General features: G+C 35.9%; 1 protein-coding gene across 7 annotated transcripts in view; it reads left to right on the top strand.

Moving 5' to 3' along the window:
- Positions 1-16218, top strand: part of RYR2 (ryanodine receptor 2) — a 424514-nt gene that overhangs the window by 379565 nt on the left and 28731 nt on the right. For all 7 annotated transcript variants that reach the window (XM_063328961.1, XM_063328960.1, XM_063328958.1 and 4 more), the window contains 7 exons: positions 4755-4835; positions 5836-5924; positions 7481-7609; positions 9957-10061; positions 12985-13066; positions 14164-15467; positions 15832-15896. In XM_063328961.1, coding sequence (XP_063185031.1) covers positions 4755-4835; positions 5836-5924; positions 7481-7609; positions 9957-10061; positions 12985-13066; positions 14164-15467; positions 15832-15896 — 1855 coding nt within the window. The remainder of the gene's footprint in view (positions 1-4754; positions 4836-5835; positions 5925-7480; positions 7610-9956; positions 10062-12984; positions 13067-14163; positions 15468-15831; positions 15897-16218) is intronic.

The raw sequence follows: 16218 nt of genomic DNA, 5'->3' as shown, positions 1-16218 counted from the left end.
ATCTATGAGTAATCAATTACTCCTCAATCAAAGATCGTTTTCTTGATTCACAAGGAAATGTGATGTAAAATGTGTACCGTTGCCTCTTTCTCATGTCATCAGAATCTGATGCAGAAGCATATTAGTGAGCAATTGTCATTGAGTTTACAACCTGTAAGCCTGAAACTATTCTTGCCGAAGTAAAAGAAAAACTGCTGTTGACGCTTACGGGAATAGAGTCAACTTTTCTTCAAAGGCAGCGCTAAATAGTTTCCGGTCCCATGTCAACATTGGCAATAGATAGAAAGTCCTGTACTGAGACAACATGGATGTGAGACTTATTGCTCTATTCCAACTGTTTCTTTGTGCTGTCCGCATCGTAAGCTCCTTGTCCTGATATTCCTCTGACTGGTACTACCTTCCCTTTCCAAACCCTGGAACCCCCACTGGTAACAACATTGATGGTTCTTTAGCAAATGTGTTTCTTACTTGTTTTTTGTGATGTACTCAATGTTGTTTCTTCTGTATGTATTTTGTTTTGATTGTTCTGTTTCCTTTTCAAAAAAGGGGGATTCAAAACCAAAGACGTGTAGAAATGCTTGTTATCTTGCAATGGTTTTTCACTTTTCATTTAACACTCATACTCTATGCTATTTCACTATGATTCACAAAAATCTTGAAAGTGCAATGTTTTTCTCCTTTGGAGAGACTTTTTTTACTTATCATATGATTTTAAAAGTTTAAGATGTTAAATTTAAACAGATTATTTTACCATTTTTCTTTTTGTCAGGAAAACTCTAATTTTATTTTTAATCCTTTAATATTGTATCATGGCATTATTTTGTTTCTCCATAAGTTCTCAGAAGGCTTATTTTAATAAAATGTAATTTTAGAATGAAATTTGACCTGATAGTAGGTCTTAAAGGACTATCTTTTAAACTGACTGAAAGTGGTACACATGCCATATACTTAATAGCTATAATGAGGGTACACATCAGGACTATTTTCAGCCATTAATAATGTGAAATCAATATATATACTTTCATCCTTCACCAACCTGGTCACACTTAATGTGGATGTTTAAATTCCACGTGATCCACTGTAGTGTACATTGGAGGGGTATTTCCACCTTTATACCACTGTATTTGAATCAGTGATTGCATTTAAAAGGGAACTTAAGTAGCTTCAGTTCAGAGTAGCTGTTATGCATCGCTCAATGAGGAAACAAGTGCTTTTCTTATTTGAATCAGATTCTTCAGAAGTCAAAGGCATGCAGCACTCACAATCCAAGCCAATATTGCCTGAGTCTTGTGATAAGAATAAATTCACTTGGTTCACCGTGGGAGAGCTTTGCTCTTGCTTAACAGCCATCAAAATGGAGCCCTGTTCCTTTCTAAAAGCTGAAAGTATTTGTTTATTTCCATAATAAGTAGCATCAGACAAATGTTTCTGAGTAGTAATAGAAGGCAAATATTTTTTGTGGAGGATTAAAAAAATAATTATTCCACTTGGACACATGCACTTTCAAGGAAAAAAACCCACTTATTTCATTTTTCACTTAATCTTATTTTCATTTCCTACACACGATACCTCTGTTCCCATATATCACAAACACAAGCTACCAGTTTCGTAAAAACTAGTCTTAAAGAATTCATGTGCGTAGCCATATCATTCACATACAGCATGAGCAATGGCAGCATTTTAATGTCTAGGCAAATATATGCCAGAATATACATCATATCTACAGAAATTAAAGAACACAGTTTCACGACAACCTAAGTCATACTACAGGCAGTGTGTATTTTTCCAAGTACTTTATTTCTGCAAGTCTTTGTGTGTAGTGGCATGAATTTGTGTGCACAGCAGCAAAGGTTTTTCTCTTAGATTTTATACAAAGAAATAGATCTACACGTCAGTTCTGTAGTTACCAGTGAGACACTTCTTGAAGTCAGTAAGTAATATCTGAAAATTAAAATTCCTGACAATAACAAATTGGCTTTAGTCAGATTTTGATTGGCTGTAGAAATTGAAAACGAGGATTATTTTAAATCTTAGTGTGGCCAAGCTGTTGGAAACAGGGGGTTTCTGCTTCATTTTGAAATATGTAAACATATTTCCAAAAGGAATGGGCCTTTCAGCTTATGTGAAATGATATACCTAAACACCTGATTTTGCAGAATTTTGCAATAACTTGTATTCACTTTGTGATTTCTTTATAGTGGAGCTGATTAAAAGACCCTTCCAAACACTTCCAATATTACAATTGGAATTTATTTTATAAAAATTCCTAAATTCTGGTGGGTGTACTAAAAGCCAGAAGATTACTTCATAAATTAATCTCTGTAATCATTTTAACTTGAGAGTTGTTTTCCTTCTGAAAAATCTCACTTGATAAGAGGGCATGAAAAATAAAGGCGTAAAAATATTAAACTGTAACTTATTCTGTGTTCTTATTCATACAAATGGCTTTGATTCAGCAATATCTTGATGTGGAAGAAATGCATGGTTGGTCCCTTTTTGGGCCTGATTTTTCCAACTGTAATACATCAGCAATTTTCCTTCTGAGTTATTTTTTAAAATCATTGCCATCTCAGCAGTCAAGCTACATGCTACAGGCTCCACCAAATATTTGGCTATCTGTAATGCTTATTTTTGGAAAATATAAATATTCATCTAGATCAACAAAACATGTGACTCCAAGTGTAACTTTAAGCATGACAGGTGTTCAGTTAAATTAGGAAAAAAAAAAAAAAAGGGGGCAACTAATCCTGCAGGGTGTTCTATGCTCTGGCCTTTGGCCAGCAACATATGAAAGTATCTTGCAGGGCTGAACCTGCATATAATGTTGAATAATATCCTTCTAAGTCCAGAGGCACCTCTTGATTTTGTCTTCTTGCGTTCTCGGGCATAATTATATGTATACTTTAATCAGCACAGACAGGAAGTCATTTATTTTTCATTGTTTAATTAGCTAAAAGGGTTTTCAGTGTTCTGTGACTGAAGAACTATATATCTGGTATTCATGTCTGGGATTGAGAAAAATGTCATGGAATGTCATTTATAGTATTTGGCTTATTCTTGGAGAAAGAATTGCAAAAAAAATTTTTTGCCATCACCGTAAGTACAGGTCTGGAATTAGGAGGAAGAGCATTTTATCTTTCCCTATGTTCAAGAAAATGTGTTTGCATATACCTTGGTGATATCTGCTCTTAATACAGTGTGTCTTGATGGCAACAGGAAAATATGAAATTCTGTACCCTTAAAATGCTTTTGCTTCCTAACCCTACCATTGTACTGATGCTTCTCACTTTAAAATTCCCAGGCTGTGGATTGATAATCCATTAGCTTGAATTTATAATCATTCGTGAATTTACATAAAGTTAAACTTCAGATCATGTTTGCGTTTATATATTTTTCAAATTGCACTAAATACTGTTTACAATTCAGCTGCAATAATGTAATTATAATATAATAATTTATAAATGTAGACGTTATAATTAGTTATCCACATATAACAACAGTATGTCAGTAATTATCAATATAATTATTATTGTCTATAACCTTTTTGAAAGAAGCTTTTTTCCTTTTAAATTGTAATTTACTTATTCTTCTGTTTTCCTTCTGTTCACCCACTGAAAAAATTGTCTTTGTAGACATTTAAAAGCTCAGATAAAAGCCTAAAATATCTCCCCATTAAAAAAAATTAATCTTCCAAGTTCTTTTGCAGTTTGCTTACATTTTTTTCTCCTTTCCTTTTGTTGTCTGCAAATAACACTTGGCCACCTATTCAAATGATGTATATTCCTAAAAAGCAGTTTTTACGGTTTCTATTTTTGTTGCTGTACACCTTCCAAATACTTTTCCAAAGTCCTATATGGGAATTTCCGTACTTTCAATAGGTGGCCTTTATTGTTTTGAACACCTGTGTTGTTGTTCTCCTGTGTCATTTTTTACCTGGTCTACATTTTCCTCAGTCATGATTGTTTTCCTGGGGGAATGGTTGTTTCTCCTCTTCACGTGTCAGCGTACAAAGTTAACTGTATGTATTGATGTAATTGAAATAAAGGTGTGTTAATGCAGGGCTTTTTAGTATAGTGTTTCCTGTGAAGAATCAAGAAAATAATTTGAAGCTATTTACCAAAAAATGAACTGAAGGGCCTAATTCAATAAAGCATATTGGCATTTGTTCTAGTTCTTCATAAGTTTATTGCTTTATTTTGTCAAGGAAGAAAAATGCCCAACATCCGTTTCGTGTCAGCAGCAGACAGGTGCTAAATCCTCAAACATCTCAGCCTAAATGGTTCTCGAGAATATGCACAGCTGTAAATTTCATGGGTTATTTTAGATTATTTTAAAATCTAATAGTTTATTTGAGGAATGATTTTCATTACTGTTTGATTAAATCTTTCTGTATTTTAAGTACCTTGTTTTCTGATAAATGGAAACTAAATTAATCCAATACTAACCTTTGTATGTAATGCAGCATTCATGCCCAGCAAAGTCAAACAAGAATGTAAATCATGGGTTATTTGTAAAATGTTGCCAAGCTCATGCTGCCATATTCATAAATCAAGAGTTAAGTTTCATAATTTATTTTTTTTAAACCAAATAACTATCTGCTAAGCACAGATCATATGTGCTTCAGATAGATTGGTGGTTATAAATTTTCTCTCCCCTTCTCTCTTTCTTAAAATTAAATATGGAGTTTTCTACAGGGGCTGTGAGGTGTTACTTGTCAGCCTGTGATAATCTGCTTCCATCTGGCCTTTCTACAGGAGAAAAGGTGATGCAGGATGATGAGTTCACCTGTGACCTCTTCCGCTTCCTTCAATTGCTTTGTGAAGGACATAATTCAGGTTTGTGGGCAGGCTGCCAGTCAGCTGAGCCAAGGTGATGGTAACTAAAGATAAAAGCCCTTCATTGCTGAAGGTTTGGCAGCCTTCAAAAATATCATGAAAGTTGGAGTAGTTTCTAGACTGTACATGAAAGGAAAATATTTATGTGTAACTAAATTGCCAGGGTTTTTTTTAATCAGCTTTAACTTTGTAGAAAAGATAATGGTTTCCAAAATGATGAGTGTGGGATCTTGACCTGCTAGAAAAGGTAAATTTATATACGAAAATGTACATGGTTTATAACTTCTAGTCAGTGAAGATTCAGAGGAAAAATATAACAGGAAGGTGTATTTGTATGCTTCCTGGTGTGCGCTATTTGGCACTAATGTCAGTTAGAATTGTATGTGAAATTACAACAATACACAATACCTTTCTTGGAACAAAGGTATAGCATCTAATTTTAAAAATAGCATCTATTTTAAATATACAAAGCCAAATTAAACAAATACATGATATTAAGCATATTTTTATTATTACATATATTTCCCTGTGTTCTATGTATCATTATTTGGGAAGAAAAGAAGAAGGTAAAAAAAGATAATTTTTGTTAGCCGTTGGACATATTTATGACTTCATAATCAGGAATTGTATAATTATGCAATTTAATTTTGCTTTTGATTTACAAAATATATACTAGGTGTAATTCTGTTGATATTGATGGAGTTCTAGAAATCCAAGTTTAATCATAAATGAGATAAAAATAAGACCAATTAAAGTTCAACAGATGAAACAGATAATCAAGCTTCTGGCTTCAGAAGTTCACTGGTATGTGATCTCTGCAATAAAATGCTGAAAGTCTTAAAATGTTTTTTTGCCAAAAAAAGAAAAAGTTAAAAAAAAAAATCCATTCCTTTAAGTGATACTTTCCTAGATCATGTTAAATCAGAATTAATCGGCAGGAGTGGTTTTGTAAGTCTTTAACACTGAAATAAGTTTAAATTGAACTTTTATTTGAATTTAGATTTTCAGAATTACCTGAGAACTCAGACTGGTAACAACACAACTGTTAATATTATAATTTCCACTGTGGATTACTTATTAAGAGTTCAGGTAGGTTAACTTATATACTAATTAAGTAGATTACAGTAATGACTTGCATCTATACAATATTTACCTTTTTTAAAAAAATTATTTGATTTGTTTTGATCATAAGGCAGAAATTTGCATGTGGAGACTCCAAATTTCTGAATTTATCTGGAATTTCTTTCAGCAAGATTGCCACAAAAGTTCTGTTTACAGCAAAGTCAAACTTCATTCTTACCAGAAAATATTCCATTTTATTAAAGGAGCACATTTATTTGTCATGACATTTTTTCTGGTCACTGTAGCCCATGTTGATGAGAAAGGCTCTTACAGTTCTTTAAGGGTTGTTCTTTTGTACTATGAGAGTCAAAGGTGGTGAAGGTGTGAAAGATGTCAGCCATTATATGCCAGAATGCAATGAAGTCTGTTAACCAAGAAGAGCAGGCAGAAGGTAGATACGTGCTAAGTGTATCAGTGAATACTATTGGCCAGTCATTGACTGAGACTACCCTGTGACTGAAAAGTGTTTTGTATTCTTCGAGTTAAGCTTCAGCAAGCTGCTTTTTCATCCATGTTCTGATTTGGTCTTAACACTGGACTGCTGTATGGGTAGTCATGGGATGGCATGGAGTGAATGAAGCTTAAGAACAGCGCGTAATTTTCTAAGGAGAAAAAAAAAAAGGCAAAAAGATAAAACAGAAGCAGAAGGCTAGATTGAAAACCCTTCAACCCTCTGATTTGAATTACCTGCCTAATCTTTAAATATGAAAACATTACATTGCCACAACCGAGTAAGGAGTAATGAAAAAAAATCGAATTTGTTTCCGGATTGGAGCACGTGAAAGACATGAAAACATATTTTGTGATAAACGTTAATAATTTCTACCTGTTATTCGCAACTTTCTGAAAATCACTGTGCATGATAATATATTTTCTTGGGGTTTTTTAATTTATCTAGTTAAGTTTTCCCTTTAGCCACTTACTTATTGGATCTGAGAATTCTGGGCTTTGAAAATTGGCGGTTTTTATGTTGCTGCTGTTATCAACGCTGCTTTTTATCCTTTGCATTCTGCAGAAGTTGGAGGGACAATACAATGATTTTCATTCTGTTGCTTACTTTGTTGAAACTTTAATAAGCTCACCTTTGGGGAAGACAGAAAGAGGAATCATGCACACAAAGCAACATTTGCTCCCACTATTGACTAGGTGTCAAGCACACAGTATAAAGAGACATTGTTTAATGAAAGGCATGGAGCATATATACTACTGGGTACTCCTTTTCAGAATGCAGGTGGTTGTATTTCTAAGAGCAGATACCAACAGATCTAATGTTTTGTTTATTTATTTCATTTTAAGGTTTGCTCTGGGTTATTTATTTCCGTTTATTTATTTTCCTATTGATTCTCTTGAGGCGAAACAGCAATTCTTGAAGAATTGTTGGGGGGTCATTTAAAGCCTTTATAAACTAAATACTTTTCAGAACTAGAATGCTATCTACTGTTATTTTTCTTATCTTGATGAATAACTGCTTAGAGGCAGTTCGACTGCAAAATCTCTTTGTGCTTCTCCCGACTGTTTTCTAGGAATCCATTAGTGATTTCTATTGGTATTATTCTGGGAAGGACGTTATCGATGAGCAAGGACAACGAAATTTTTCCAAAGCCATCCAGGTTGCAAAGCAAGTTTTCAATACTCTCACGGAGTATATCCAGGTAAATTAGTTTCACTGAAATTTTATGGATTTGAAAGAAAAACATACTTTTGGTATGAAGACGTAATATGTGTATGTGTATATATACATATAACATAGATGGAAATATAATATAGATGCATTTATGCTTCAACATTATTTTAGTGCATTTATTTAAGTAGGAAGTGAAGTTTTGAAATATATAGATAACTGTCACTACTCTTTTGGAATCTTAGCAATTTAGTAAATTTTGCAATTATTAGTAAATAAATGTCCTTTGGGTGTATGCATGACAGTAGAAGTTTTCTTGTTTGTTTATTTTGTTTTAATTTGGCCTAGACTGCAGCAGTGTTATCCATTTTAAAGTCTTCAGTTTTAATCCATTGAGAAACTAAGGTCAATGCAAGACATAGTTGCTATTTAGTCAACAGAACATTAGGTTGCATTTTCTGTCAGCAATACGGCTGTTTTAAGGCATCAGTGCTATGTTTGAAATACTGAAGTTGCATGTTACTATTACGAAAATAGTATTGTGTAGTTCATGAGGATGAAATGTGATAGAACAGGACTGAATAAATATGAGTAGAGGCAGCTTTAGAAACGTGCATACGTGTATTTAATGTATACATATTTCACAAATCACAAGTAGCATTGTTAGCTGGTGAAGTTTTTATTTGTTATCCTTTGAGACTTCCTCAAGGAAGTATTCCTCCTTTTTAGAAGTTGATATTTTTGGAGGAATATTCTTTAGTGCAGTGAACTACAGGCCTGTCAGTCTGACCTCAATGCCAGAGAAGGTTATGGAACAGATCATCCTGAGTGCCATTTTGTGGCACATGCAGGACAACCAGGTGAGCAGGCCCAGTCAGCATGGGTTCATGAAGGACAGGTTCTGCTTGAAAACCTGATCTACTTCTATGATAAGGTGACCCGCTTAGTGGATGAGGGAAAGGCTGTGGATGTTGTTTACCTGGACTTTAGTAAAGCCTTTGACACCATTTCCCACAACATTCTTGTGGAGAAACTGGCTGCTCATGGCTTGGATGTGCATGCACTTTGCTGTGTAAAAAACTGTCTGGATGGCTGGGGCCAAAGACTTGTGGTGAATGGAGTTAAATCCAGTTGGTGGCCGGTCACATGTGGTGTTCCCCCGGGCTCAGTATTGGGGCTGGTTCTGTTTAATATCTTTATCAACGACCTGGATGAGGGGGTTGAGTGCTCCTTCAGTAAGTTTGCAGATGACACCAAGTTAGGCAGGAGTGTCAACCTGCTTGAGTGTACAAAGGCTATACAGAGGGATCTGGACAGGCTGGATCAATGAGCTGAGGCCAACAGCATGAAGCTCAACAAGGCCAAGTGCTGGGTCACAACAACCCCATGCAGCGCTACAGGCCTGGGGAGGAGTGGCTGGAAAGCTGCCCGTCAGAAAAGGACCTGGCAGTGTTGGCCGACTGCTGGCTGAGTATGAGCCAGCAGTGTGCCCAGGTGGCCAAGAAGGCCAACAGCATCCTGGCCTGCATCAGGAATAGTGTGGCCAGCAGGATTAGGGAAGTGATTGTACCTCTGTACTTGGCACTGGTGAGGCCCCACCTCAAATACTGTGTCCAGTTTTGGGCCCTTCACTACATGAAAAATGTTGAGATCCTGGAGCGAGTCCAGAGAAGGGCAATGAAGCTGGTGAGGGGTCTAGAGGACTAGTCTGATGAGGAGCAACTGAGGGAACTGGGATTGTTTAGCCTGGAAAAAAGGAGGCTGAGGGGGAACCTTCTTGCTCTCTACAACTGCCTGACAGGAGGTTGTAGCGAGGTGGGGGTCAGTCTCTTCTCCCAAGCAACAGGTGCTAGCACAAGAGGAAACAGCCTCAAGTTGCACCAGGGGACATTAGATTGGATATTAGGAAAGATTTCTTCACCGAAAGGGTTATCAAACATTGGAACAGGCTGCCGAGGGAAGTGGTGGAAACACCATCCCTGGAGCTATTTAAAAGACGTGTAGATGTGGCACTTAGGGACATAGTTTAGTGGTGGTTTTGGCAGTGTTAGGTTGATAGTTGAACTCGATCTGAAAGGTCCCTTCCAACCTAGATGATTCTATAATTCTATAAAGTAATTCCCGATTTACAGAACTACATAAGGAAGAATCAGCTTGAAGATTTGTACCCCTTTAGCATTTGCAGTTTAAAGTTGCAAGCATTGCTTACCGTCAGTGGTGTTATTAAATAGATAATTCTCTGTATGTTTAATTTTTCATAGCAGTTTCTAAAGGACAGCCCTGAGCTATGCACTGCCTGTATATCTTCCTTCCTGTTTTTGTTGAGTTTCTTGCAAATAAACTCTGCTTTTCTTTTTTTTTTGTTGCCTGAACAATAGGGGCCATGTACTGGGAATCAGCAAAGTCTGGCGCACAGCAGGCTATGGGATGCTGTAGTTGGTTTTCTTCATGTGTTTGCTCACATGCAGATGAAGCTGTCTCAGGTATCTTTTTGATTTACTTTTTCCTTTTAAAGCTACTAACATTTTTGTAAAAGATAAACAGACTTGTTAATATGTTTGAGTTGCTTATAACAACGGGTAATAGGGGAAATATGAGGAAAAATAAGAGATAGAGGTGATAGAATACAATAGAGTTGAAGGAGTAAATTGCAAAATTGTAGTGGGTGTGAATAGCAGGCCTGTAATTGGATTACTGGCCACCGGCATAAAGATGATTAGATCAAGCTGCAAATGAAGCATATCACGGATATTCAGAAAGAACTAGCTAGTTCCTGTCTTTCATAACAAAGTTCTGTTACTGTGTTTTCTGCAATTTTGTACGAGCCTTTTATGTGGGACCCATCTTCATTGATATGTCCTGCATTGAACCCTTGTTCATCATTATTGAACCCTGGTTCAATGCATGTCTGTGTCTATTTTCTACTCTTAGTAGAGAAAGAGATAATCAGACCTTAGAATGCATGAATTGCGTTTGGATGTGAGTAATCATTTCATAAACTGTAGGAATAGTGTAGAGGACTGGCATAAACAGCTCTTTAGGGCGTTATAATTAGGCAAGAAAAATCCTATCCTTCAGGAGGGCATTTTTCAACTTCTCACCTTTTTAAAAGAATTACACATCTTTATCAAATGTAGTGATTCTAAATGTTATGGATAATTTGACATTCTCAGAGAAAAGTGTCATAAGCTTGTAAAGGTTTTCATTGTTGATAAGGAATATAGCTCTGAAGGCTCTGAGGTTTTTAGATTTCATTATTTGGCTCCAAATGTGTCCATGTAAGTATTCGTTGCATAAAGTAAAGTAATCTTGCTCAAATGGTTTTCCTCCCTGCCCTTGGGACTTTATGGCTGAAAGTAGGCTGATTACTTAGATTTGTAGACTTTGTGCTACAGGTATACTTCTCATTTTTTATGGCTAAATAGAGGTCTTGCAGCAAATGGCATCATGGTGAAACCTGTTTTTCAAGAGCGATGCATTGATTTTCTACTGAAGTGTGTTTATAAGTGCCTGTAGATGCTGTCCTGGTTTTGGAACATCTTTGTTATTGTAAGAATTGAAAAAATACTCGATGTTTGGGTAGGCCACAGTGTTGTCTATTGTGTTTTCTTCCTGTGCATCTAAAGCAACATGGAAAGCAGCATCTAAAGTTCAAAACTAACATCTAAAGGTCATAAAACTTTGACATCTAAAGGTCAAAACACATGGTGGCTATGTGTTGATTGAGAAGTATGATGTGGCTATTGGCAAGATTTGTTTTTACAGTAATGACAAGTTTATAGTTTCAGCTGTGCCCAGAGTGACTTCATAGCATCTTTTAATTATTGCATCTAGAAAATAATGACACTCATCCTGCCACTTCAGAGAGAGCCAAGAAGCTTTGCTTAACAAGATCCATTGTAGCATTGAGTAACTCATGCTGTTATGTGGGATTGCAGAAATACAGTCTACTCCAAATGTATGATAAATAGTGATGGTGTCATTCTCTTGTGCGGAGCTCAAGCGCTTGGCTTTTGGGAGCTCCTTTAGGGGCCCAGCAGAGCCTTAGGAAAGACTGGAATAGATATGGTCTCTTTTCTTCATTTATATTTATTGCAGGAATATATTAATAACCTTTTCAGATTCTATTGAAATACCAGTTTTCAAAGGTGTATAGTGTGGCTAAATGGATTTATAAGGAGTTGCCATATGTTGGGGTTTTTTTTCTGTAAGAGGGGCCTGCCTAGGCTAAGTATTTGTGGTGTTTTTTTTAAATCGGGAGTTTACAGAGCACTTTTGGAGAGTATTTGAAACAAGATTTAAATAGGAACAGAACTAAATCAGTGTTTGATTTTGGTATGGTGTGTTTTGTTGGTTTGGTTTTTTGCATTTTCCTTCTCTAGTCTCGTTTGATTTGGGTTTGGTGTGTTTTGTTGGTTTGGTTTTTTTGCATTTTCCTTCTCTAGTCTTGTACTAGGAAGCAACAAGGTGATATTGGTAATACTTCTTAAGAAACCTCTGTAAGGCAGAAAATAAAAGTAAAATTTTCAATCTAAATGAACTAAGATCATCCAGGTTGTAAGAAACTTTCCAAGTAAGAACATTTATAATTAATATTTTCAAGACAAATCAATTAGAGGTCTTCATTATTTTCAACTTGTGCTGTATTCAATCCAAGACCCAAATTGACATAAAGTACCTTGGGTTTGTTGTACTAATCACTGAAGTCCAGCAATGCTCAAGTATGCCTTATCAACAGCATGATGCAGCAGTGTATCACTGAAGAAGAAATTAGGTAGTTGAATAAATCTATACAGATGGAATCCAGGTTGAAATCATTGTCAAGCGAAATAGTAAACTTGGTAAGCCGAATGAAATAAAAGATCACTAAAAGAATCAATATCATGTCTATCCCATGTCTATTTAAGGATATGCTAATGGAACTTTATTATTATTTTGAAATTTTATTTCAGATTTCTTTCTCCCTCAAAAAGTTCAGTGGCCTATAATGGAACCACTCACTATGAATCCTGTTACACTGAGCCCTGTGTGCTGCTGCCATTGTTTTTACAAGTCTTCGTAGCTGTAAATTTGATTACACTAACAGTGACATGAAACATTACAGAGGCATCATTTCTGAGCTTGACATACCCAGTTACTGCTTTAAATTTTTTCATCACCTTCAGTTTTCACTTTGTCTGTATTAAATTACTGTCTTCTAAACAGATGATAGTGTAAATGTTTGATCCTGTCAATGTACTCTAAGGAATAAAGCATTAAAATATATTTTCACTGTATTATCAGCTTTAACACTACTAGCTTCTTAATTTCTAAGTCTCATTTTACAGGGTGAAATATGCATGCATATATATAAATATCAAAGACGTCAATAGATATCTTACTACATATATTGTGTTTGTTATTTAGGATTCCAGTCAAATTGAATTACTGAAGGAATTAATGGATCTTCAGAAGGATATGGTTGTCATGTTGTTGTCTATGCTGGAAGGTAGTAAAAATTTAATTTGAAATCTTCTTTCACAGTTGTTCTAGCAAACTTTTAACCTTTATGATTGTTGTCTTGTGAGAAATAATGTTCCATTTTCCTTTGGGACTTTAATTTTCATGTCTCAATTGTAAGAAGAGTTGTTAGATCTTAAAGTGAATGGTAGATTATATAGTGTAGTTGATATAGTTTATATTAATTCTGAATGACATAATTGTATAAAATCCAGCTCTGGGAGAAGTTTTACATTGTTTCCGTGAACTTGGCTTCTCTTCTGCCTTAGGTGAAAAGTTTTTTTACTATTGAAGTTGGAATATTGAGTTCTAGGAACTGAACCATTTATCAGCCATTTTATTAACACCTTTACTATATTGCATTTATTTTGGTAGTGATCTCAGCCATAAAGATTTGTTTAGTGACCAGCTTCAAGTCCTTTTATACCTAGTACTTGAAATTATGAATCCCCAGAGAATGTGATCATTATCAAGAAATACTACTATTTCTTTAGCGCCTTCTTGGTATTGTATTAGTGCTTCTGATTCTAGACTAACCACACATACACATAGATGATACAAAGATCTGGTTTTCCTTTTTGCTTCTTGCATGTATCCAGTCACATTTATTTTCCTGAAAGAACTGGGAAGGCAGTAAATGCAGCATAACTTGCAGTGTAGTGTGTGTTGCTACTGCTTTGCTCGTAGAAGGTCACTGAGAAGGAAAGTAAATTCTTAGTAATGTAGGCTGTATTTCATGAGCAACCTTACTATTACTGAGCTACTCATCCTAACTAATGTGTCTAAATTGCCTTGTGTTTAGTACTGTGTTAAATGTAACATATGTCTCTCTGTAGGGCTTGTTAGCTCTTAATTTCTTTAATGGCAAACAATGGCAAATACTTAGTCACTTGCGTTTTTTCCAAGTCTCAGGGTATTGTTATTAGTAAAAGATTTCTGATTTTACAGATGGCTCTCATGTGAGTGCGTTATCCAATAGTTTATCATTCTTACAGTTTGATTATTTCACTAGCCATTATTATACACTTTTCTTTGCCAAAACATTTGTTACCATCAGCATCTCTAACTTTATGTCATCACATCTAGGTAATGTTGTGAATGGAACTATTGGCAAGCAGATGGTCGATATGCTTGTGGAATCGTCCAACAATGTGGAGATGATTCTGAAGTTTTTTGATATGTTCTTGAAATTGAAGGATTTGACTTCCTCTGATGCATTTAAAGAATATGACCCTGACGGTAAAGGGATAATTTCAAAGAGGGATTTTCACAAGGCAATGGAAAGCCATAAGCATTACACCCAGTCAGAAACTGAGTTTCTGCTATCATGCGCTGAAACAGATGAGAATGAGACTCTGGACTATGAGGAGTTTGTGAAACGATTCCACGAACCTGCCAAAGACATTGGTTTCAATGTTGCTGTTCTCCTGACCAACCTGTCAGAACACATGCCCCATGATACCCGCTTGCAAACTTTTCTTGAACTGTCAGAGAGTGTGCTGAACTACTTTCAGCCTTTTCTTGGACGCATAGAAATCATGGGCAGTGCAAAGCGCATTGAACGAGTTTATTTTGAAATAAGTGAGTCAAGTCGGACTCAGTGGGAGAAACCTCAGGTAAAAGAGTCAAAGAGACAATTTATATTTGATGTTGTAAATGAAGGCGGGGAGAAAGAAAAGATGGAGCTTTTTGTTAATTTCTGTGAGGATACCATTTTTGAAATGCAACTGGCTGCCCAGATCTCTGAGTCAGATCTGAATGAGAGGTCAGCAAATAAAGAGGAGAATGAGAAAGATAAGCCTGAGGAACAGGATCCTAGAATGGGTTTCTTCTCTCTCGTGACCATGAAGTCAGCATTAGTAGCTCTCAAGCATAATTTAATGACTCTTATGAAAATGCTCAGCATGAAAAGCCTAAAGAAACAGATGAAAAAAGTGAAGAAAATGACCATGAAGGACATGGTCATGGCTTTGTTTTCTTCCTATTGGAGCATCTTGATGGGCTTACTACATTTTGCTTGTAGCGTTGTTCGGGGCTTCTTTCGCATCATATGCAGTTTGCTACTTGGAGGAAGCCTAGTAGAAGGAGCAAAGAAAATCAAGGTGGCTGAACTGCTAGCCAATATGCCAGATCCCACTCAGGATGAGGTGCGTGGGGAAGGAGAAGAGGGGGAGAGGAAGCCCACAGAAGCTGCGTTGCCTACAGAAGACTTGACAGATCTGAGAACTTTATCAGAGGAGAGTGATCTTCTCTCAGATATATTTGGTTTGGATTTGAAACGAGAAGGTGGACAGTATAAATTGATCCCTCACAATCCAAATGCTGGTTTGAGTGATTTACTGAGCACTCCCTCCTTAGCTCCAATGCCTGAGGTGCAGGAAAAAGTCCAGGTAATTGTATCTTTTATTTCTGCTGTGTGTTTCTCTCTTTCATATATTATGTATAGTCATGAAACAAAACTTTTATCTATGTTTTTCTAGGTTTTGTGACATATTTTTTAAGGAATCACATATAATTACTGGTATTTACCGTCTCTGACGTCATAAACTTCAATTACCACAGCCTTCTCTACATACGTCGTGTTTTGGTTTGCTTTTAATTCAGTGTTAAAATGTCTCTTTGTTAATGTGAATGAAGGATCGTCTTCCCTCCGGGTTTCAATTGTTTAAAATTCTGCACTCTGTGTATCCTTTTAACTAACTCTGTACTACATAATAAAGTTTAGACCCTTTTTTTTAATCTGACTTTCTATAGGAGCAGGTGAAAGAAGATGAAAAGGAAGAGAAGGAGGAAACAAAATCTGAACCTGAAAAAGCAGAGTATGTATTACTTTAACCTGTGATCCTACAAAACGTGGTGTGTTTCACTGAAAAACCAGCACGATTTGTACTCTTACTTCTGTGCCTTTAATTTTGTGTCTGTTCACATTCCACAGTTAGGATTTTTTTTTAACTGTCCTCCACGTCCGTACACATTTGGAAGGAAATGCCATGTAAATACATCACTCAGAGATTTTATGAATTTCCTTCTTCCAGCAGCATTCCTTTGTAATGGCGATTTAATTTATTTTATAATCTGTTTGATTAAGTTTTTCTTGGCAAGTCTGAAAGCTTAGAATAAAATCTCTTGAAAAAATTGTAA

The sequence above is a fragment of the Chroicocephalus ridibundus genome, chromosome 3 (genome assembly GCF_963924245.1).
Source record: "Chroicocephalus ridibundus chromosome 3, bChrRid1.1, whole genome shotgun sequence".
NCBI lineage: Eukaryota > Metazoa > Chordata > Aves > Charadriiformes > Laridae > Chroicocephalus > Chroicocephalus ridibundus.
This window is presented reverse-complemented; position numbering and strand designations above follow the sequence as displayed.